General features: G+C 45.0%; 3 protein-coding genes across 6 annotated transcripts in view; 2 read left to right on the top strand and 1 right to left on the bottom strand.

Moving 5' to 3' along the window:
• The window catches only part of Usp16 (ubiquitin specific peptidase 16), a 28,994-nt gene extending 17,714 nt beyond the window's left edge, over nt 1-11,280 (bottom strand). For 3 of the 4 annotated variants that reach the window (XM_051191809.1, XM_051191812.1, XM_051191810.1), the window contains exons 1-5: nt 11,123-11,279; nt 7,773-7,874; nt 4,399-4,574; nt 2,736-2,839; nt 1,014-1,117 (exon numbers count right to left, since the gene is read on the bottom strand). In XM_051191809.1, coding sequence (XP_051047766.1) covers nt 1,014-1,117; nt 2,736-2,839; nt 4,399-4,574; nt 7,773-7,833 — 445 coding nt within the window. In that variant the 5' untranslated portion in view covers nt 7,834-7,874; nt 11,123-11,279. Of the gene's footprint in view, nt 1-1,013; nt 1,118-2,735; nt 2,840-4,398; nt 4,575-7,772; nt 7,875-11,122 lie in introns of all 4 variants that reach the window. The other variant, XM_051191811.1, reaches the window with a different exon arrangement.
• A 2,750-nt stretch (nt 11,281-14,030) lies between these two features.
• Nucleotides 14,031-20,465, top strand: Rwdd2b (RWD domain containing 2B). Its single transcript, XM_051191807.1, has 5 exons — nt 14,031-14,147; nt 17,068-17,294; nt 17,378-17,445; nt 17,567-17,929; nt 19,218-20,465. Exons 2-5 carry the CDS (start codon nt 17,088-17,090, stop codon nt 19,450-19,452), a joined length of 873 nt encoding a protein of 290 aa, XP_051047764.1. The 5' UTR covers nt 14,031-14,147; nt 17,068-17,087; the 3' UTR covers nt 19,453-20,465.
• Nucleotides 20,466-23,582: 3,117 nt separating this feature from the next.
• The window catches only part of Ltn1 (listerin E3 ubiquitin protein ligase 1), a 51,520-nt gene continuing 50,331 nt past the window's right edge, over nt 23,583-24,771 (top strand). Inside the window, exon 1 of the mRNA XM_051191805.1 lies at nt 23,583-23,762. Coding sequence (XP_051047762.1) covers nt 23,628-23,762 — 135 coding nt within the window. The 5' untranslated portion in view covers nt 23,583-23,627. The remainder of the gene's footprint in view (nt 23,763-24,771) is intronic.

The raw sequence follows: 24,771 nt of genomic DNA, 5'->3' as shown, positions 1-24,771 counted from the left end.
ACCTTATTGTATCACTATTAGTTAGATTCTTGTTTGTTTTCTAAGGAGAGAGAATGGGTGCAGATTTGGATGGGAGGAGATGTAAAGAATCTGAGAAGGGTGGGGATTTGGGAGAGGGCAAAGTGTGATCGAAATAATAGAATAATAAATTTAAAAAAACCCTACTTTCAAAAGAGAGAAAATAGAAAAAGAAAATCCTTATAGTTCCATCACACACACACACAAGTTGCATACATACACATGGACATGTATGCACAAACACACACACACTCACTCACACATGGTCTATAGTACATTCTGGAGCCAGAGTTATGAAAGCAGTGCCTACTTCCTTTGACCTTCAATGACCTCAGTCCAAGCCCTTTAATCACATGACTAGATCATTTCTCACATCTGTTTAATTGTAAAAATGGCTTCTCAATTTAAAATGAGTCATAGCTAATATTACCTGCTATATGCAGTACTAGAGGCTACAAGTTAACTGGATGTAATCCAAGTAACCAGAGGCTGAGGCAGGTGACTCACAAACTCAAGGCCAGCCTTATCTACAAAAAGATGTGATCTCCAAAGTAAATGAATGAGCAGGGCTGTGATGGCGCACACCTTTAATCCCAGCACTGGGGAGGCAGAAGCATATGCTTACTTCTGAGTTTGAGGCCAGCCTGGTCTACAGAGCTAGTTTCAGGGCTACAGAACAGCTAGAGCTATTACACAGAGAAATCCTGTCGCAAAAATACCCCACAAAAACAAAAAACCCAAAAACAACAAAAAAGTAAGTGAATGGCTCAATGTGCTGGTGTACATCTTTAATTCCAGAATTTGAAAGGTGGAGACAAGAGGGTTCCTGTGAGTTCAAGGCCAGCCTGCTCTACAGAGCAATTTCCAGGACAGTCATGATAACATTAGCAAGACCCTGTCTTAAAAAAAAAAAAAAAAGTAAAGGATTGAATGAGTAAATAAAAGCAGGTACACAAATGACAATTGCTGTATCTATTAGGAAACAAATGTTTTACCTGGTTTTGGAGTTGTAGTACCAGCTTGTTTTCTAACAAAATCAACCACTTGGCCCAATCTGTTTGAACTACAGTATTTGACTTCCTCATCACACTTGTAACACCTATAACCAGAGGGGAAAAAATGACAAGCCGACAACTACAAGAGGGAGAGACAAATCATTTACTCTGGAGAACCAAAGATGTTTAACTGACAAATTATTCTACTAAAAGTAATGGAAACAAGGCTGGCAATGGCTCAGTGGATAAAAGTGCTCGCCTCAAAATCCTGACAACCCGAGTTTGAACTCCAGAACACGACAGAGTGAGAACTGATTCTTAAAAGTTGTCCTCCGTCTTCCACACATGCACTGTGGCAAGCCTGAGCCTGCACAAGAGTGCTCACACATATGCACATAACATACAACATAAACACATCATGAACATAATAAAAGAAATGAAGAGAAACTGAAAATAAATTTTTTCTAGAGTGTGGGAGAAACAGCTCAGCAGTTAACTAGTATGTACCACTTTTCCAGAAGAGCCAAGTTTGGTTCCTAGCACCCATGATGGACAGCACACAACCATCTTTAATTCCAGCTCTGGGAATCCTGTAACTTCTGGCCTCTGCAGGTCTCTGCACTCACAAGCCTAATCTGCACATACATGTATATATACATATACATATATACATATATATATGTATGTACAAATATATAAATATATACACACACACACATATATATATATGTGTACTTAGTTCTTAAAAAAAAATTAAAAAATGTGCTCTCCTTTAATACAAGTAGGTGTATATGTTAAGTCTGATTTATTAGTAAGATTCACTACAATTACACTACATGTAAGTATAATGGAAATTCCAAGTTCAGGGTACATCATTAAAATCAAAAGGTGTGTTTGGTCTTTTTCCCACTCATGTGAGGTTCTAGGAATGAAACACAAGGTCTCACATACGCTAGGCGAGTGCTCCACAGCTGATTTTTCACTCTCAGTCCAAAGTCTTGTCTGGTCTCAGGAGATGGCTCAGTGTGTCAGAGCACTTGCTACACAGCATGAGTATCTGGGCTTGATTCTCTAGAAGCCTCTTGCCTGTCACTCCAGTATTGTCCAGTGGAGCTCCCTGGCTACCCAGCCAAACCAACCAACTAAACACACACAGAGGACACCAACAACCCTCCCCACCACTGAGAGAGTCTGTCCCAAGGCCGAAGGTGGTGAGCAACAGGGGAAGACACCACCTGGCCTCTACGTAAGCAACATGCACACTCACATTCATGCACTATACTGCACACAGTCTTTTGTATACATTATTTACACTATATAAGTGCCAACAAAATTAACGAAGTCTACAAGTGACATGATATTCAGTGAATATATGCTGTAAAGATGGTTTTTATGAAATAAAAAGGTTTTAATGTTACAATTTAGGAGACACAACATAATGGTCTGACAATGGTTTTATGGAAATTAATTATCTTTGACTACATTCTTATTGATTTTGAAATTTGTTCTTGATGTCCCCCTTTAAATTAAAAAGCACCACCACAAGAAAAGGAAACAAAGAGTGATGATCCCTGCGCTTTCTATGCACTTGTTTTGTGTTTATGCAGTTCTGAGAGATAGAGAAGTCTAGGTTCACTCTTCTTGCTCTTAAATATTTCCAACAGTCTCATTGTCTAGTACTTTGAATAGTGTCTAGTCAATCGGCACAGGGTTGAAGCTCACCAGACGCTCCAGTTGTCCAAACTAAGCACGAGGTAGTGAGGCTCAGATCTCGGTGTCGAGTAGTGCTTCAAGGCGTGCTGCTCCTGAGAGTCTCTGCCACAGCCCTAGGGAGTCACCATCATGAGCCTCACGGCCACCAACTCACCAGTTAGCGTAGAACCCACCGGGAATGCGCGTCCTTCAAGAACAAGTGCTAAGGCAGTGAGGACAGCTCCACAGGGCCCGGGATCCCACTCCCCAGGGCTACCGAAAGGACAGGGCCCAGCCGCCTTCTGATCCCATCCCCACTGGGAACCCAGGGCAACAGAGTCCCTTACCATCCCACACACACGCGCACACGCACACACACACACACACACACGCACGCACGCACGCACGCGCACACACGCACACGCACACACACACACGCACACACACGCACACACACGCACACACACACACTAAATAAGAATGAAAAAGAAAAGACTCTATAGAGTTTGGATTTTTTTTTTTTTTAATGAAACTCAACTTTCCATAGGCAACTGAGGGAATTCAAGGAAAAGTATATTTTAGCACTAAAATTACTTCCTTTCCAACCACTTGTACTTTGCAGTCCTCATTAAACCACATGAACATAGTGGTAGTACATGTGCCTTGTGCAAGAGGACCCTGGTTCTGGTTCTGTCCCCATCACACCCACCACATAACTCAGATCTGTTTTGGACTCCACAAGAGCCATTGAAAAGGTTCTCTTCAGCTTCTTCCATCACATGCATATTTTTCAGCTTAATATTCATAAAGCAATAGTCTTTTTTTCTATACTGTTCAACTCAAACAGATGAGTTGTTCCCTAAGCTCCTCAACAGTCCCTCCCCAACCTCCTTCCCAGTTAACTCCCGGGTTGTTTGGCTAAAATGTGCCCAAAGCTTTCACAACGGTATAATCTGCTTCATGCTATTCCTTTAGTCTTGGAATCCTTTACAGCACTGCCATCTGAACAAATCCCACCCACATACCCTGCTTCCAAGGCCACCTGCACGAGCAGCCTAAGCCTATCCATGTGAGAAGAAACTATATTCTCTCCATACAAGATCTCCACAAGTATCAGTTTGGTTGTTCCTTATTGTTTTCTCAAGAATTGCTGTGTACCCCTGAAAACATGATTCATATTTGTTCAGAGGCTTTTGCTGGGAGAAGTAGGAAAGAAATGTGAGAAGGGTGTGTGTGCATGTGCGTGCGTGTATACTGAATATGCAGAAGGAGAAGCGTGAGAGATGGAGAGAGAGGTGTTACTTGGCTGTATGTAGAGATGGAGAGGTTTTCAGAAAGGGATTTTTAAGTTGAAATAAAAGAGAAGGTCACCATCAGGAAAGCGTATGCTTGTTCCTTTTCCTTAAGTTACCATCAGAACTTCAGACTGACAAGAGTTTCCTCATTTACCCTCAGAAAAGTCTAGTCTTCAGATAGAGAAATTCTCAAGATGCAGTCACAAAGGAAGTTACCTTCAGAACGTGTGAGCCTTTTCCTAAAGAGATACCGTCACCACTCTGAAGGCTGAGGCAGCTGGCCAGAGAACATGACCTATGCCCGCTGACAACGGGCAGCCAGACGGTTTTCACATAAGATCTACTAAGGCAAACTCGGAGCTTCCTAAAATCTCCCATTTATGAAAATTCAAGCATACCTGATGGCCACATTTAAGACACAGCCAGACTGAAGGGTCTTCTGCCTCTCCCCCAGGCCTATCTTTCACTTTATTGTCAGTCTTACAGTCCTGGCAGGCATTCCACTCCACATTCGCTAAGGCTTTTTTCAGGTTACCTTGTTCCAACCCCTTTCTCAGGTGTCTGCACATTGGTTCTATTGAAAAAAAAAAAACAGGAGCAATACGTAAGATCCAACTTAGCTTTTTAATTGTTAATAGTGAATGTATACAAATTTCAACGTTAAACTTACTCTATGAATGAGCCTTCAGAACATCGTCACCTGACTGACATTGACTATTACACGATTGTACTAGAAAGACCCGTGTGAGTGGTGGTAGTGGTGCTAAGTCAGGGCAGCGCTGTCAGCTGAGCTGAGCCCTCGAAGACACAGGCCCAAGGGAAGACCATGTCAGCGGCGTGAGCAGCTTTACGTCCTTTTCCCTCTGTGTACGGAAGAAGCTGGCTGGGGCCTCACACCCTGAACAAGCACCACCTCTGAGCTACATCCAAAGTCTTCCAAGAAAGAGCCACAAGTTTAAAATTGACTTTTTCTATGTACTGTGCACATGTGTGAATGTGTATGGGAGGGTGTGCATGCAGACCTAGCCCAGAGGCCAGGAAAGTGCTGATTCCTTGGAACATTTATGGCTTGTGATGTAGGTGCTGCAATCCAAACTCCAGTCCTTATGACTGCACGGCAAGCACTCTTGACCATTTAAGCCTTCTCTTGAGGATGTCCTAAATATAATCACATCTACAAATTTATTTCCAATTATCTGGATATTTTCCTTAAAATAAGGCCTACTATCATATATTTTTTTATTTAATTAATAATTTATTTTGCTCTTTGAACAACAGGAAGAGGTTCTCCACTTATTCTATAACATACCTACCACTATAGGCCACACACTAAGCTAGTTCCCAGAGAACCTAAAAGTAACCAAGCCACACCTCTTCCTTTTTGAGCAGCTCATTCCATCAGGAGCAGAAACTAAGGCAATGTATACAAATTCCTCAAACTGTCTATCTGACACAGAAGAAAAGTGTAATACCACAAAAATTTCAAGAGGTAGCTAAGATGAAGTGTTAAAAAATATTTACAGTAATCAAAGTTTCTGATATTGAGTAAACATATCCTGTAAACTGTTTTACATATCTTCATCTCATTTAACTCTCACAATTACCCAGAAGGAAGACAAACAGAAAACTAAGTATGTGAGACCAAGTAACGACTGAATGACTACACTAGAATTTGGACTCGAGTCCTTTTAACCTCTAACTCTCATGAAAACTATGTCCTTAAATAGTGAAGGCTGCCAGGCTAGTGATGCACACCTTCTAATTCTAGCACTGAGGAGGCAGAAGCAAGTGGATTTCTGGTAAGTTTAGGTCAGCCTAGTTTATACATGGGAATTCCAAGCCAGCAAAAAGTATATAAAAAGACCCCATCTCAAATAAATAAATAGACAGACAGACAGGTGGATGGATGGACAGAACTGAAGACTAATCCCCATATAAAAGTATGTTAAAAAAAAATGTATGCTATCTCCCTAAATGGTGGAGTGATATACTGCACAAAAATGTCAGCCAGACTTGAGACTGAAAATCAGGTTAGGGACAAGTGAATAAAGGGCTTTGGAATGAAGACTCTGAGATGTTTGATGGAAACTAGAGTCTTACAAACTAACCAAGTATCACGTCTGGCTTCCTGTCTAATGAACACACATCAAGATGTTAATACAAACGCAAATAAGGTCATGGAGAAAAACCACTGAACCCCAGAAAAGAAACAGATTAAGGGGGAGGGGAGAGAACAATCCTTTAAAACATCAAATCAGCAAGGAGTTTTACCACTGATACTGACCAATATTGGTACGTGCTCAGGAAAAGAGACATTTTATTGTGCTAATAGGGACCATTATTGTTCCGCTGAAACACAAAAGATAAAAGATTTCTACATCTATAACGGTAAAGGAGTGGCTGAATGAATTATAACATATGCAGTCATGGTCCTCGATATCAATAAAATATCCAAAGTGAATGTAAGGCAGGAGATGATGGTTCAGCAACAGTGAAGTGTACTCACTACTCTTGCAGAGGACCCAGGTTCAACTCCCAGCACCCACACGGAGTCTCACAACTGTGTGTAAACCCAGTTCCAGGGAATCCAATCTCTGTTCTCTCTCTTCTAGCCTCCCAAGGTACCAGGCAGACATGTGATGGAAAAACACACGTGCCAGCAAAACACCCATTAACAGAGAATAATAATTGAAAAGATGAATAGAGAAGGCAAATGGCATACACAACAGATATTAGAATAGGGCAGCCTGATGGCCTGAGCCCCAAACCCTCAGTGGCAGGAGGGGGCTACCCCTGAAAGTGGTCCTCTGGCCTCCATATTCTCACTACCCCTCCTCTCTAACACACATGCCATCGTAACAACATCTAAGCTGGGGTGGTTGTGCACGCATTAATCTTAGCACTTGGGAGGAGGAGGACAGTTCAGGGCCAGCCAGAGCTACATAATGAGACCATATCTTAAAAGAAAAGGGCTGGAGAGATGGTTCAGTGATTAGGAGCACTGGCTGTGTTTCTAGGGGAACTGAGGTTCTAATCCCAGTACCCACATGGCAACCACCACCATCTACAGTTGCAGAGGCTCTGGTGCCCTCTTCTGGCCTTTACAAGCACTGCATGCATATGGCACACAGACATACAAGCAGGCAATAATATAATAAAAATAAACAGTAAGACCCTGATTACATAACAATACATATATCACTTACATATCATCTAGGGGGCTGGACAGACAATTCAGCAGTCAAGAGCAATGGCTACTCTTCCTCTTCAGGCCTCTGCGAGCAATGCATGCACACTGTGCAAACGTACATACAAGGAAAAACACACAGTACCGTGGGACATTCCTCTACACTGTGTGAATATGTGCCACTCACTGTAATTGGGCTAATTGGCCAACAGCTGGGCAAGTAGAAGTTAGGCGGGATTTGTGAAGGAGAGGAGGGTTCTCAGAATCAGGAAGAGATGGGAAGAAATGAATTTGTCTACTGACAAAAGATGACGAGCCACATGGCAGAGTGTAGATAAGAAATACAGGTTAATTTAAAAAGTAAGACTTAGCTAGTAACAAGCCTGAGCTACTGGCCAAGCATTTATATAATAATAATAAACCTCTGGATAGTTAAGTGGGAGCCGATTATGAAAAAAAGACAAACTGCGCCTACACAGCACACACACACACACACACACACACACACACACACACACACGAATAAATGTAACAGACAATTCATTTGGGTATAGTAACGGGCTTTAACAACGAATGGTAACATACCTGCAGATTCAGAGGCAGTCTTAACTGGAACACTTTTCCCCTTTGTTCGTTTCTTTCCCATGTTGGCTCTTCATGGATTGTGTACTGACACAAAATTACAATCTAGAAAACAAGATAAACTCAGCTTGATCAAAAAGACAAAATATGAAAGAAAAGATGATTTATATGGTTTAGAAGACAAGAATTTAACTAAGCCACATTCAATGCTTTGAATGTTTATTGTACTTCACAGCTCAGCCTGGGTACCACTGGGATGTACCATCAAACTTTTCATAGTAACTCTCAAGTGCACAGCATATTCAGTGTCATCGTGTTTTTCAGACCATGGGTAAGTGACAAAGTTAAGGGGTTTTCTACAATGTAAAGGTCGAGTTGCAATCTTCTTATGCCTATCCTGAAATGCTTCAATGTCTAATATTAAAAGGTATTCAACACCTCATTACATAAATTAAATATTGTTCTGAAAATAATTTGCTAACAGAGTTTGAGATTTTGCAAGATAATTTAAAAAGAAACAAAACTTTACAATTCTCTGTACGTGTCTTCTGGATATTAATGAGAACTGATTGCCTATTGTGTTACCGACAAACCCAGTTTGGAAGCCTATGGATAATCTAACTACACATTAAATCTTTGCCTTTTTAGTTGAAATTTCAAAATTAGGAAATGTCAAGAGTGTTAAAAGAACTTACAAGTCTGTCTTGAAATACTGATTTTGACTGTATTTTATATGCTTCAGAGTAACTTATTAAGGCTAAAAACTCAATGGCTGCTGTAAAAAGCTGTTTTCACCTGAGATGCTTATTGAAAGTTTGGTTGCAAAATGGAAAGCAGTGTCTGCAGAAAATATTTCCACTTACTTTTAAACTAATACTAAACTACAACCCAGCCCTACTTCCAGTTAATTCTAAACTTTCATCGACATCCTGGCATAAAGTCTTAGAAATAGTCCTTCAGCTCTTAATGAAATAATGTTATTAGTGCTATTCAAGACATCTGTATTTAAAAAGAGAGAGGGAGAGAGCCAAGTTAAGTAATTATCCTCTCCCAGGAAAATCTTCATTCAGCTTTTTGTCCTTTGCACTGCTGGACATAAATCCAAGCCTTGTGCATTTTGGGGAAAATGCTAGGCAACTACTGAACTAAGCCACTAGCCCTTCCTTTACCAAGGATCATCTAAAATGTTGTAAAATTAACTTTTTGGTTTTTGATGGGAGCTAAAGATATAGCACAGTATGTAGAATGCATATGCCCACAACACAAAGCTCTGCCTCAGTCTCCAAAACCACACAAGCCAGTTACCCTGGCATTCAGAAGGTACAGGCATGGGTGTCAAGAATTTAGGGTCATCACCAACTATTGCATACTGAGCTTGACAGCAGCCTGGGATATATGAGACCCTGCCAATCTAACCCCCTGTAATCTGTACTACATTAGTGCAGGACTCATCTTCAAATAATGCCATCTGTAACACAGCACTCTAACGAACTCATTAAAAAGCCAAAATTACGCTCTGGTACTTGTCCCTTTTAATTTGGCTCCAATGCACAAGCAATCCTGACTCATGATTCCTCAACATAAATAATTAAGTGAATTCTAATTAGTGTCCTTCCCAAACCACCATACCCAATTTCCACAATAATCTTTTAAATGAGGACACTCGCTAAAGGAAGATATTCTTAAACAAAATGGTACAGGACCACAAGGTAAGCAGAAATGCCAGCCTATACAATTCAGTTCTTTGAGTTCCTACATTCTTTTTAGGGGGGGAGGAGGAGGGTTCAAGACAAGGTGTCTGTGTGGACTCGGCTGTCCTGGAACTTGCTCTGTAAACCAGGTTGGCCTCGAACTCAGAATCCTCCTGCCTCTGCCTCCCTAGTGCTGGGACTAAAGGCAAGTGCCACCACCACTGGGCTGGTTCTTTGGGTTCTGAGACTAAAACTTTTTTTTCCCTTTTGACCAAGACCATCTCTTCAGTACTTCCTTGTCCCCACGTCTGCCTGATACCCAAGGTGCTTTTTCTCTCTCTAGCCAAACCTTACCAACCCTCCCTCTCCCATTTACCTGTTTCTCTACTGCAATAAATTGCTTTTCAAACCTATAATCCGAACATGTTGGGGTTTTTTCTTGTTTTTTTCTCTTTGCAATCTAAATTTTAGGAGAAAGAACTGGTTCTGGGCAGTACTTCTATGTTGCCAATATCATACTGTCAGCACATAGTAGGTCAAGAAAAACTTGTGTTAATACACCATTTAGTGCCTGAGACTGGGCGTGATGGCACGCACACACTTTTAATCCCAGCACTCCTACAGCAAAGCAGGCAGTTGTGAAGTCCAGGCCAGCCAGAGTTACAGAGTGAGGCCGTCACACACACACACACACACACACACACACACACACACACACACACACGTGTCCAGGTCAGCCAGAGTTACAGAGGTCGTCTCAAACACACACACACACACACACACACACACACACACACACACACACCCCTACCTCAACACTAAACTAAACTAAACTAAACGAACAATGAAACACTAGTACCTGAGAAGAGAAGGCACGGACGGGTTCGGGTGAAAAGGAAAACGGCAGACAAACAAGTCGTGGGCCTGCAGTCGTGAAGACAGCACTAGAAAGTCTGGTTTAAGGACCGCCTCTTTCGTTGAGTCAGCAAAAGAAAACTTGAGAGACAAATTTTAATTAGGGCAAGCGGCGGACCCGAAGGGGGGGGGGGGTCAGTCAGTCGGTGCTACTGAACGAGCTACTACAGTACAATTCTGACAGCTACGGAGGCAACTGACAGCTCGCGGGGGTGGGCGGGGGCGGGGTGGGGAGAGTAGCGTGGACCATCGATACTCGGCCGGGCTTCCAGGTGAGCTTTCGGATAAGAACGGGCACCTCGGGCCAATCAATCAACCCATCAATCAATCAGCCACCCGCTCGCGCCTGCACGCCGCACGGAAACCAAAGCTCCGGTCTCGTGCCCCTCCTCGTCCCGAGCCGATCGCTTCCCTCCTGCACCCGCCCCGGTCTCCCTCTGCCTGAGCGGCGCCATCCCGTCACAGATGCGTGCGGTGCGGGAAGCCTGTGCGGCGCCGAGCGGAGCGGCGTGGCGGGTCACCCGCGGGTGACGGGGACCTCGCACGCCAGCTTCGCGGCGCTCGCCGGCCCCTACCAACTGCTCTGCGAGCCCGGGGCGGGCTGGGTCCCCGGGCCGGGCCGGGCCGGGGTCGCCGGCACCGCGAGTCGTCACCGGCCGTCCGTCCCCGGGACTGACAGCAGCCGCAGCCAATGAGGCCGCGGCGGGAAGGCGGGGAGCCGGGAGCGGCGTGGCGGGCCGTACTCACCCGGGACGACGGCGCCCATAACTGCCTTCCGCGACGGGCCCGGGGCCGGCTGCCAGCTCCGCTCCCTCCCGGTGACGGAGAGAGAGCCGGAGCCACGGCGCCGAACCAGTCAGTCGCACGTCCGGAGAGGCGGCTTCCGGGACGCGCGCGGCCTTGTGGGAAATGGCTCGGCCCCGCCCCGCCGGCGATTCCGGCGCCCCGGACCCGCGCGTGCGCGGACCGCCCGGGATGGGGTTTAGGATCCGCTTGTGGAGTTGCTGCAGCCCTCGGAAACGGGGGGCGGGCGGGCGGGCGGGATATTCACTTAAAAGTGAATATCATCCTCATCATTTCTTTTTCTTTCTTTCTTTCTTTTTTTTTTTTTTTGATGCAAGCCATTTCTAAGAAGCCACGACAGTACTCAAACTTAGTGATCCTTCCAAACTCAGCCTTCACTTTGCTGTATCATAAACCAAAACTGAAAGGAATTAAAGGAAAATGTTGCAGTGTAAACTATTCTGAATATTTACTGTTCGTTGGTGAATTTAGTAAGTGCACACTTTTGCCAAGCCTTCTGTAACACGAATTAAACAGACCGAGAAAGTTACACGTGTAAGTCGGTAGCAAGGTAAGCAACACAATAAAGGAACAGTTGGTTGTGAGTGCAGGGGGCTGGGGTAAAGAAACCACTGAAATGATCCATTGGGGTGGGAGGAGGTAAGGAAAAATGTTCAAAGGCATCTGGAAGAGTCTAGAGCAGAAAGAGGAAGTAGAGTGGACATGGGCAGGGTTGGGGAAGCAGGAGAGTGGGAGAGAAGATTGAAGATAGCAAGATTAAAAACAAATAATCTGAGTAGGCAGGGGCAGGAGTATCAAGAGTCAGGGTCTGAGCTGAGAGTGGCCAGGAGGCCACTGTGAGGGCTTTGAAATGCATAGTAGATATTTATGAATAGGGACTGAGGAAGCCTGGGAGCTAACATGAACTTTGAAAAACTTGCAACCACACGTGTATGCTATAGAGAACCATCTATGCCCCTTCGGCCAAGAACAAGGGAAATGAGTCCTTTGGGGGAAGAGGGACAAGACATAACCTCATGTTTCTGAGGGATGCTGGCTTTTGTCTAACCACCAGAAATCTCTCAATACTTCAACTTGAACTCATTTCTGTATATATGGACTTCTTGAGACCTAACAGATTATGGATGAACTATTCAAACATTAGTCATCAGATAAAACTGTATTAAGATAGTCACATGGGGCTGGAGAGATGGCTCAGAGATTAAGAGCACTGGCTACTCTCCCAGAGGTCATGAGTTCAATTCCCAGCAACCACAGGGTGGCTCACAACCATCTATAATAAGATCTGGTGTGCAGGCAAACATGCAGGTAGATGTAGATGGACTTTCTGTCCCACCTGGTCCCACAGCTGTTAAGACCCAAATAATCACACAGAGACTTATTTATAAACTGATTACCTGATGGCTTAGGCTTCTTCCTGGCTAGCTCTCTCTTAATTATTAACCCCTTAACTATTAATCTACGTATTTCTACATGGCCTTATCTTACCGGAGAGTGCCTAGGCATCCTACCTTACTGGTGGCTACATGGCATCTCTCTGATGGCTTCTCTGAGTCCTCTCCCCAGAATTCTCCTCCTCTGTTATACCCGCCTATACTTCCTTTGTGGCTACTGGCCAATCAGTGTTTTATTCAACAACCAATAAGAGAAACATATATATATTAAGAAAAAAAAAAGAGAAACATATATACAAAAGGGTATTCCCCCATCTGGTAGAACACCATATACATAATAAATAAATAAATAACAGATAGTGTGATAAATGGTTAAACTGGCAAGTGGAATGTGTACTTAAACTTAGGGTTTTTTTTTTTTTTATTTAAATTTGAAACACCAGTTCCCTCACCCTCCTGTCCTCCCATGCCCCCCCCATCCCATCCCCTTTCTGCTCCCCAGGGAGGGTGAGGCCCTTCCATGGGGGATCTTCAAAGTCTGTCTTATCATTTGGATCAGGGCCTAGGCCCTCACCCACGTGTGTAGGCACCTTGTTTTTTACTGATGATAAAATGTTGTGGGTTTTATTTCACTTACTTATTTTGAAACAGGATTTCATTATGTAACTTTGGCTGGCTTGGAACTCAGTATGTAAACCAGGTTGGTGGTGAACTCACAGAGCTCAGCCAGCTTCAGGCTCCTGACTAATGGGATTAAAGATGTGCATCACGGCCAGGTGGCAGCACACACCTTTGATCCCAGCACTCCATCAGGAGGCAGAGGCAGATGGATCTCTGTGAGTTCGAGACCAGCCTGGTCTACAAAAGCTAGTTCCAGGACAGCCTTCAAAGCCCTAGCTATCCTGAATCTAGCTCTGAAGACCAGGCTGGCCTAGAACTCACAGAGATCTACCTGCCTTGGCCTCTCAAGTGCTGGGATTAAAGTTCAGGGGATAGAGAAGCAGGAGCAGAGCATAGAATGCGGGAGGGAGAATAGTAGAATAACAGGGTTGTAAGGAGGATAAGTAACTCGTGTGGGCTGGAGAATATATGGATATATGTGTGTGTGTGTGTGTGTGTGTGTGTGTGTGTGTGTGTGTGTGTGTGTGTGTATGCGCTTGAGTATGCTAATAGGTAGCACAGGCAGTCACGTGTCCCTGCTGCCAGAGGTAAAGGATTTAAGGATTTAACTCTTTTTTTTTTTTTTTTTTTTTTGCATAGGCTTCACACGTTCCTGACGAATGCTGGCTTTTATCAAGTGTTAGGAATAAAATCCAGGGACCAAGAAGCAGCACCAGGAGGGTCAAAGCATCCCTTAGCTGTCCCACACACTGTCCTGCATCCTGAGCTAGGAGCGAGGGACTTCCTGCTTCCGGGACTTGCGTCTTGACGCGCAGGCGCCTGCCCGCAGAGCTGGCCTCCCTCAAGGAGGGTTCAAAGGTCGCACCGTTCTCTTTCGTGTCTCTGCGGGTGAGACCTGAGCTGTGGGTGCATCCAGCCCCGGGGTGTGGGCAGTGCGGCGGTCTCGGCTCTGGGTGAGTGTGGCATCGGATGTGCATGCTTAGCTGAACTAAGAGCATCTCCCCACGGGGGTCTCGAACTGGCGGGCGAGGATGCACACTTGCGCCCATTGGTCAGAACCGACCTCAGTGTTTGGCCCCGCCCTCAGCTGAGGTGACACGTGGGGACCTGAGCTGTGGTCTCGTTCCTTGAGTTATCGATCTGCCTCACGAGGGGCGTGGTGGCACGTCCCGGCAGGGGGCATGCGGAGGAGCCGGGTGTTTGGGAGTTTTAGGCCACCCTGGTCTACATAACGAGTTCTAGGCTGGCCAGAGAGACCCCTTCTCAAAAAGGAAGATCCCCCCCATTGAGCAAGTTCACATTTTCATTTAGCAAAAAATAATTTGGCAAGTAACTAATTAGCAACTCCGTTCCCGCAGCTGTCCGAGCATGGATTGCCTTTGCTGCCTTGGTTTGCTACTTCTGTTTACTTCCAAACCCCCATACTGACCAAGGCCTTTTCCCTATTTCAGTTACACAGGCGTTAAGGGTTGATGGCTTGCCTAAATGCTTGTCTCCCCTCAACTGTATACCTGACTGACTGCTGGATGTTGATACTGAATAGATGTATTAATAGACACTATTACCTAATGTGCAAAGGCCAAGTGCACATCCCCACCATTATATCCATCTAAATCAATGATAAACCCATCCTTTCAGGAGTTTAAACTCTGAGGACATTCTTACATAGCTATATACTTTATCATCAAACCCTGTTGATTCTACTCTCATACTTTTTTTTTTTCACTTAAAAAAATAAATTAGTTTACGTGAGTTTGTGTTTTGCCTGCCTGTGTGTCTGTGTGAGGGTGTCAGATCTCCAGGAACAGGAGTTACAGACAGTTGTGAGCTGCCACGTGGGTGCTGAGAATTGAGCCCTGGTCCTCTTGGAGAGCAGACGGTGCTCTTCAGCCCTGAGTTGTCTCTCCAGCCCATACTCTCCTATTTCTAGAACCTGACCATCACTCATGTTGACCACCACTACCCTAATCCAGCAAAAGGCGGCAACAGGGACAGGGTAGGTGAATTTCTACTGCCGTGAGCAGACCAAGAACAGTTTCCTTCTTTTCCTCCTGGTTATCTGGGCTGTTGCCGAAAGATGCCTCCCGCGTTTAGGCTGGGTTTTTACCAGTTAAAAGGAAACTGATCAAGAAGATCCCAAATGGAAGTTGATTCCAGACAGATGTAGTCAACTTGACCAAGACTAGCCACATAACCTTACATAGCCTCACACCCCTCAGCCAACTATTGCTCATTATTCTTGCTGTGTGTTTATTCTCCATCACAGTTATTCACTGAGCACAAGAAAACTTTTAATGCCAAGAGTTCCTTTCACTAGATCTAACCTCTGGGGCAACAGGGATGTTTGTTGTTGTTATTGTGACTCTTATTCATCATTATAGTCTTATTGTCAAGTACAATACCTGGCACACATGTGTGTTTGAGAAGCATTTGTTGGACTAATGACTGGTGCCAATCATCACAGGCGCTCAAAATAATACTTTATTGACAGGAACCACTTTGTTTATTTTGCTTGATTTTTGACACAGAATCTCACTGAGATCATCCTACCTCTGCGTCCTAAGCGATGGGACTAAAGGCATGCGCCACTACACCTACCTGGCAGTCCACCCATCCGTTTTCCAGTTGGCCGTACTACTTTCTCTTCACAACCTCCATGTTGTTCCGTTTTAGAAATGGGAACTAGCGGGAGCTATATCTTTTGCATGTCTGAAGGTGTGTAAGTTAGGAAGTACAAGTCTTTTTTAAACATTTTACACATTTATTTACTTGCATTTTCTGTACATTGATATTTTGCCCATATACCTGTCTGTGTAAAGGTGTCAGATCACCTGGAACAGGAATTACAGACAGTTGAATCCTGGAACAGGAATTATAGACAGTTGAACCCCGGGCACCTGGAAGAGCAGCTGGTGCTCTTAACCACTGAGCCAACTCTCCAGCCCAGAAATATAAGTCTTTCAAGTTAACTATTTGGTTCATTCCTTTTCTGACTTTTCTCATGCATATAGGATCATGTACCAAAAATATCATTGCACTAGATCCTGGTTCTGTTTATTGCTTTAAGGTAGCCTTTTCATGAACATTACAATGCGTATTTTAATGACTTTATAACATTTGTTTACATATATATATTTATTAAAGTAGGTTTTTTTTCTTTGGGGGGGTTGGCTTTTTGAGACAGAGTTTCTCTGTGTAACAGCCCTAGCTGTCCTGGATCTTGCTTTGTAGACCAGGATGCCCTTGAATTCACAGAGATCCTGCTGCTTCTGCCTCCCCGGTGCTGGGATTAAAGACACACAGCATAAACTCCTGGCTGCCTCTGGCTTTTTGACTACATAGTTTGTTTTCTTCAAAGAGACTGGCCATTGTAACTAGAAATGTCAGCTGAATTGTCTAGATAATTTACTATCTATATAGAATAATTTACTACATAGATTTTTATGAATTTCAGTGGATTGCCTCGTACTTAATTTAAATAGAGAGAGAGAGAGAGTGTGTGTATGTGTGTGTGTGTGTGACTGAATGCCATTATGTCTGCCATTACTCCTGGAGGGCATAGGATTCCAGGGACTGGAGTTGCAAACCATTGTGAGCCACTGCACTTCGGACTGAACTCTGGAAGAGCAGGAGTTTTCTCTAGCACTGGCTCATAGCCTCAGCCTGTAGCATATAATATCCGAAGTAGAATAACACACAATATATGCAAGCAGAATTTTGTGTATTAGAATATAACAATGGAAGAGGAAAAACTTTGGCTAATTTTTTCTTTTATGAAGGAACTAAGTATTTTGAAAGGAAATGCCCATTGGTGCTACTGCCTTCTCCTAAGACTCTGTGTATAAATCCTTACTCTTACCTGTAACTCCTCAGGAAATTGCAGACGTCTCAGCATGGTTGAGATAGAATGGGCAGAGGCCCAGCTCTCCGAGTTAGACCTCCTGGCCAGTATGTTCCCTGGGGAGAATGAGCTCGTAGTGAACGACCAGCTGGCATTAGCGGAGCTGAAAGACTGTGTTGAGAAGAGGACGATGGAGGAACGGTCATCACACGTTTACTTCACAATCAATATGAACCTGGACTTCTCTGAGGAAGCAGTGGTAATTCTGTTGTGCTTTGGAAAGACCTAGAGCATGTCAGGACTTAACACAATGCTCAGAGCACTTTTCCCTTCTCTTCTCAGGAGACGTTTTCGCTGTCTTGCATTCTTCCCTTTAAGTACCCTACAGCCCTGCCAGAGATTACTGTCAGGTATGTTACAGAGACCAAGTCCATTCTACAGCTCACAATTAATGTGAGAAGAAAAGTAACTATTGCATTTGTTTCCTTCTCCAAGAAAACTATTTTTTTCCCCCTTGTGTCTCCTTATCAGATCAGCATCACTGAGTAGAGCCCAACAGACTCAACTGAACACAGATCTGATAGCATACCTTCAGAAGAACTGTCTTGGAGATGTCTGTATACTGAACGCCACAGACTGGGTTAGAGAGCATGCCTCTGACTATGTCAACAGAGATGCCTCACCTTCCCCCGCCAAGGAAAGCCCAGCCCAGCCCCTGGATCTCACCCTCACAAGGCTCTGGATTTATAGCCATCACATCTACAACAAATGCAAAAGAAAAAACATTCTAGAGTGGGCAAAGGAACTGTCCCTGTCTGGGTTTAGCATGCCTGGGAAACCTGGTGTGGTTTGTGTAGAAGGCCCACAAAGTGCTTGTGAAGAATTCTGGTCAAGGTGCGGTTTCTCCTTTGTTAGATATCACATCAGTAATTATGATTTGAAAGATGATACTAGAGTTGTAGAAACAAGTAGAAATAATGTCCCAGGGGAGATAATCTTCATGGGAATTCAGTCTCAAGTGGATGGTAAGGCTGAAGTCACATATAGTTGCCATTACTCTCCCCACCTAGCACAATACACACTCTGTAAATATGAGCTGAATAAATTAACCCCCCCATGCTGTCTAGGAACTTATTAGTGTCCATGAATGTAACGAATATGATGATATTAGAATATGATAATAACATGTCCCTTATCTGATGAATATGGTAAACTTTCAACCTATGAAATGGGGATTCGTTTCAAGGATTAGGCTAGCCACTTGTCTTATTCCTCTATTTAGTTTCTGAGAAGTTCCTTAAGCAATTTAAGAGTCAGCAATTTCTACAATCCTAAGATATGTGTAGCAGGGGCTAAGTTTGTAGCTCAGTTGGTGGAGTGATTGCCTGACATGCACAAGGCTTTGGGTTTCACCCTTAACACCATGTACACCAGGCACTGAGGTATGTCACACATTGTCCCTTTGAAGCTAGAAAGGAGAAGATCCAGAGTTCAGTGCTACACCTTGGCTACATATCAAGATAGAGGCCAGCCAGAGGTTCACATAATACATAAATATTAAAAATAAAAATCACAAAATAATGTTATTCACAAAATAATATAATCACAAAATAATTATTAAAAATAAAAATCAAGTTCCAATGGAAGCTCGTAATGATTATCATCATTATGTTCAGATGGGATCATAACCAGAACCCTCTGACAGAAATAAGTCTTTGTTGGCTGGAGAGATGGTTCAGAGGCTAAGAGCACTGGCTGTTCTTCTAGAGGTCCCGAGTTCAATTCCTAGCACCCACATGGTGGCTCACAACCATCTATAATGGGATCTGATGCCCACTTCTCAAATGCAGGTTTATGTGCAGACAGAGTATTCTTACATTAATAAATAAGTAAAAGAAAAAGAAAGAATATAAGTCCCTGTGAGATTACCTCTATATTTATGGAAACATAAGCTGGCAAGTCGGTTTTTGCTGTTTTGTTATATTTTATTTTGTTCTTTTAGACAGGGTCTCCCTATATAACCTTCGCTGGTATGGAACACTGTGTAGACCAGGCTGGCCTTCAGTTCACAGAGAGAGATCTGCATTCTGCCTCCCATGTGCTGGGGCTAAATACCTGTACCACCACTCCCAACTCTGAGAACTGTACCTTACAAGTTCTACCTTGAAAATCTATTTTTCAGACTCAGAAAACTAAACTGGAAGAGGATTTTAATTCGCCACCGAGAAGACACGCCTTTGGATGGGACAAAGGATGGGATGGAGAAACAGCGGAGATTTGCCAGTTTTGAAGAAAAGGTCTTCAGTGTCCACGGAGCCAGAGGGAACCACATGGACTTTGGTCAGCTGTACCAGTTCTTAAATGCCAGGGGGTGTGGGGATGTTTTCCAGAGGTACTTTGGTGTGGAAGGACAGTGACTGAGCAGAGGGGCAGCGTGACCTGTTGGGTCACCTCACCGTTCCTCCTCCTCTGGTTGTTTTTTCTCATTCTTTCTCGAATTCTGATTTTTGTTCCACTCTAGAATGTTATGGGGCTGGGGGCATAAGAAGACAATTAATGTAGTTGAAATGCATCTGTTAAAACATGCCATAACTGAATGAAGAACTGAGCGAGGTTCAGGTTATGAACTTTACTAACAGAGAAGCCTGGAGAAATGGCGCAGAGGTTCAGAGCATTTACTACTGTCACTATGGTCCTAAGTTCAGTTCCCAGCAGCCATGGCAGGCAGCTAATGATCACCTATAACTCATACATCCACGGTATCTGATGGCCTCTGTCCTCCGCAAGGGTGCATGCACAAACATATATACATACATGTACGCAGGGCATCAGATCCCATGGAGCTGGAGTTACAGGAGGTTGGGAATTGCCCAGTGTGGGTACGGAAGCCAAACTTGGGTCCTCTGCAAGAGCAATACATACTTTTAACCCCTGAGCCATCTCTTCAACCTGGTGGAAACTTCTTGACATGAGCTGGACATGATGGCACATGCTTGTAATCCCAGCACTTGGAAAATAGAGAAAAGAGTATCAGCATTCAAGGCCAGCTTGGGCTACACAAGGCTGTGTCTTAAAAAACTAAAACAAAGTAATTCATAGAGACTTTTCAAGGACAAATTATATGTGAAGGTAGTTTCGGTGGTTCAACTTGCTAGGCGTTTCCAACACCCGTCTGCCTTTACTGAGGAACCTGGGAACCTGTCTGCCCTTGGCCTTTGTTGAAGCTATTATCTGTCTATAGGTTACAGCTGCAGGATTTCTGAGGATGAATTTGCTCCTCTTTCTGCCATGAATCTTGAAGGCATGGCAGGAGAAGGGAAGGATGGCCCAAGACAACTGCAGAGATGCCATTGCTACTTACCACGTGGGGACCCAACATTAATCCTTGGTGATCTTCAGACCTTTGAAATAAAGTGAATTTTTAACGTCTCTGTGCTTGTTATCAGCAGCCAAAGGTTAATCTGTCAAGCTCCCCACCCCCAAAGCTTTGGCTTTGAAACTATAACCTACAAACACTAAATTTTTTCCTCATCGGAGTTTATGGTTCATTTCTAAAGCTGGGCACTTAGACCGGGCCCCTATTTGTGCCTGCTTCACTGAAGAATGAGGCATGAGCAGAGCTGAAACACTTTTTTGTTGTTATTATTTCTTTGCTTTTTAGGGCATGGCCTCAATGTATTGCCCTGGCTGACCTGGAACTTACCATTATATCAGGCTGGCCTTGAACTCACAGAGATCTGTCTTCTTTGGCCTCTAGAGTGCTGAGATTAAAGGTTTGTGTGTGACACTACACCCAGTTTGAACTCAGAAGTTTTTCAAAAGTCCTTGAGAGTTCAGACTCTATATCTATAGAATTTAATTTTTGCAAACTAAATTTAAAGTTTGATAATTTTTCATTCTGGAAATGACTTTCTGTAATTTTATTTGGGTTGATAACCAACCATTTCTCTTACAAGCAATGTGTATGTCTACCGAATGAATGAATTAGTAGATAAAATACAATATTTATTATATAGCACAGTGTAGAATTCAAAGAGACACAGCGAGGCCATTTGAATATGAAGGAGGGCAAACACAGATGAGAATCTGAGTGGTTTTTAAGCACAGTGCCCATGTTTATGTCTCCCGCATCTCCTCAGGTTCCCCCGTTACCCACTAGCCCTGGGAATATCAGTTACTACTCTGCTGTTAACATACAGCCAGACCAACTGTCTTACTTCGGTTTTTATTGCTAAGAAGAGACTATGATCACGGCAACTCTTATAAAGGAAAGCCTTTAACTGGGACTGGCTTACAGTTTCAGAGGTTTAGTTCATTATCATCATGGTATAACATGGTAGCATGTAGGCAGACATGGTGCTGGAAAAGGAGATGAAAATTCTGCATCTAATTGACACACTGGGTGTAGCTTGAACAAATATGAAACCTCAAAGCAATACCCCACAGTAACTCACTTCCTCCAACAAGGCCACAGCTCCTAATAGTACCACTCCCTATGGGCCAAGCCTTCAAACACAGAGTCAATGTGGGTCATACCTATTCAGACCAACACACCAACTATCTGTGTTTGAGAGTTCTGACATGACCTTAGCAACTAACAAAGTTGGGTAAAATCTGATATCCCTAGAGGCTGCTGCAAGGACTTGGTGCGTGCGTGCGTGCATGCGTGCATGAGTGGTGTGTGTGTGTGTGTGTGTGTGTGCGTGTGTGTGTTTCACAATGCATGTGGAGGTCAAAGGACAATTTGCAGTTCTTGATTTCCGTCCTGTGGGTCCTGGGAATTAAACAGATCATCAGATTTGGAGGCAAAGAGGCAAACAAATTTACCTGCTGAGCAACCATGCTTGGCCTAATCCTGTTGATTTTATTTTGAAATATTATATTGGCCAGGTTTGGTGGGCATACCTTTGATCCCAGCACTCAGAAGGCAGAGACAGTTGGATACCCATGAATTTGAGGTCAGTCTGATCTACAAAGTGAGTTCCAGGACAGCCAGAGCTGTTACACAGAGAAACTCTGTTTCCTGAAACAAAACCGAAATAATATGAACAAACAAACAAAAGAAACTTTTACATTGTATAATGAAGGTAGTAAGAATGCGACAATGAATGGCCACAATGTTAAGGTCCAGATTAAGAAGTAAAAACTTTTCAGAGTTTCCACTCTGTGCTGTTGGTCAGTGTAACCCTCTGATGGTTCCAGATCGCTCATGAAAGTGGACAGCACTCACATATTTCCCTCATGGCATGTATGTGTTTCCATATGTAATATTTCCTCCACCAACTCCAAGACAAGGTTTCTCTGTGTAAGAGCCCTGGCTTTTTTAAGGGTTAAGAACCCAGCATGGTGGTGCACGCCTTTAATTCCAGCATCTGGGAGGCCGAGGCAAGTGGATCTCAATGAGTTCTAGGCCAGCCTAGTCTACAAATCAAGTTCCAGGACAGGCTCCAAAGCGACATAGAAAAACCTTGTCTCCAAAAACCAAAAACCAAAACCAAAACAAAGCAAACCCTTGCTGTGGAGGACTCAAGTTGAGTTCCCAGAGTCCATGTCAGGCCACTTCAGTCCTGTAACTTCTGCTCCAGGGGATGCAATACCATGTTCTGACCTCCATGGGCATCTGTACTTGCGCGCGCGCACACACACACACACACACACACACACATTCTCACTCTAAATTTAAAATAAATAGAAAACTTTATAGAAAAAATTCAATTTAAATTCACATTCCTCTACTTGGCAGATAATTTGATTCAAACAAGATCCACACATTTTATTTGCATGATCTGTCTTATTAGGTACATTATTTCCCCTTCCCTACTCCCACCCTATATATTCGTTAAACCATTTTTCTTGTAGAATTTCCCACATTCTGAATTCTTGGTCTGTGCCAATGTCATTTTATATACTCCTCTGTATTCTGTAAATTAGATCTGAAGCTCAGCTAGATTGCTTTGACCTTTTTTTCTTTTGTAAGAAGAATACTTAATAGGTCTTAAGTACTTTCTGTTGCGTTATATCAAAGACACATAGTAGATAATCTTTTGATGCACACAGAATTCTTAGAGGATGCTAGTGGTTTGACCAGGCTTTTGTGCAAGCTAGGCAAGCACTCTCCAAATGAGCCAACTCGTGCCACATTTTAGTGTGGAAGAGAGGGGGAGATCTACAAAATAACAGCGTAAAACAGTATCCAGAATTTAGTTAAATGTAGAGCCCGACTGTCTACCCTGAGAATCAGTTTTTTCATGCCGACGATCGCATCACCGCCTTTACTTCTAGCACTTTTTAGCACAGTTGCTACCATCCATACGGCTCCATTGCTATCTTGTGCAAGAACATAGCCGAAGTCAAATTCCCACACACCGGTACCCAGTGAAGTCGCCGCAAGTACCCAGGACAGGATTTGGCGCGGCGGACCCAATGCCGGTTTCTTATTGGTCACCGGTGACGCCACTCACGCGGGAGGGGGGTGGGTGGTACTTCCTCTGTGACGTCTCAGGCAGCGAGTGGCCGGAGTCCTGACAGAGAGGCGGGAGCGGAAGTGGGCTGCCAAAGGGTCCCCCCCCGGTGGGCGGGGAAAGTCGCTACAATGAGCCCCCTTCCGGCGCGAGGGACCGGAAGTTGTGGCCCGGCGGTGTCAAGCTCCTCTCCGCAGACCGAGAGCGCGGCCGCCACCGCGACCATGGGCGGGAAGAACAAGCAGCGGACCAAGGGGAACCTGAGGGTGAGGCCCGGCAGGCAGGCAGGCAGGCAGGCAGGCAGCCCCGCGGCGCGCGGCCCGGCCGTCCGCAGGGCCGTGAGGGAGGCGTGCGACCTCGGTGTGTGCGTCCCCGCGGGCGGCCGGGCGGCCGGGCGGAGGAGTTGGGACGCAAACGACGGCGTGCGAGCGCGCACGGCCAGCTGTCCCGGGGAGACGGGCTCAGCGTGCACCCCACCCCGGGGGCGCCCGAGGCTGCGGGCGAGCTGTGGGAAGAAGCGAGCGTGCGCTCCGTTCGCTCGGAAACGCACGGCGCCCCCCGCCCCCGGCCCGCCTCCACCCCACTGGCCCCCCACGGGCCCGGGGCGGCCGGAGCCCGCGGACGGCGCTGTGCGTGCCCCCGTCCGCGTCCCCCCATTGGCGCTCCGGCCTGGCCTCAAGCTCACCTCGCTCTTCATGGCCACCGTGGCCCGGCCCGGCCCGGCAGGTCCCTCCCTGATGCCCGTCTGTTAAGGTGGCTGTAGACACCACCTCAGTGCGTTCTTCCTCCAGTGTCAGCACACGCGCGCGCGCACACACACACACACCACCACCTCAGTGCGTTCTTCCTCCAGTGTCAACACACACACACACACACCCCCGCGGGCGGCGCTGTGCAGGTCCCTACACACACACACACACACACACACACCCGCGGGCGGCGCTGTGCAGGTCCCTCCCTGGTGCCCATCTGTTAAGGTGGCTGTAGACACCACCTCAGTGCGTTCTTCCTCCAGTGTCAGCACACGCGCGCGCACACACACACACACACACACACACACACACACACACACACACACACACACACACACACACACACACACACACACACACCCCGCGGGCGGCGCTGTGCAGGTCCCTCCCTGGTGCCCATCTGTTAAGGTGGCTGTAGACACCACCTCAGTGCGTTCTTCCTCCAGTGTCAGCACACGCGCGCACACACACACACACACACACACACACACACACACACACACACACACACACACACACACCC

This window comes from Phodopus roborovskii, unplaced genomic scaffold (assembly GCF_943737965.1).
Source record: "Phodopus roborovskii unplaced genomic scaffold, PHOROB, whole genome shotgun sequence".
Classification (NCBI taxonomy): Eukaryota; Metazoa; Chordata; class Mammalia; order Rodentia; family Cricetidae; genus Phodopus; species Phodopus roborovskii.
This window is presented reverse-complemented; position numbering and strand designations above follow the sequence as displayed.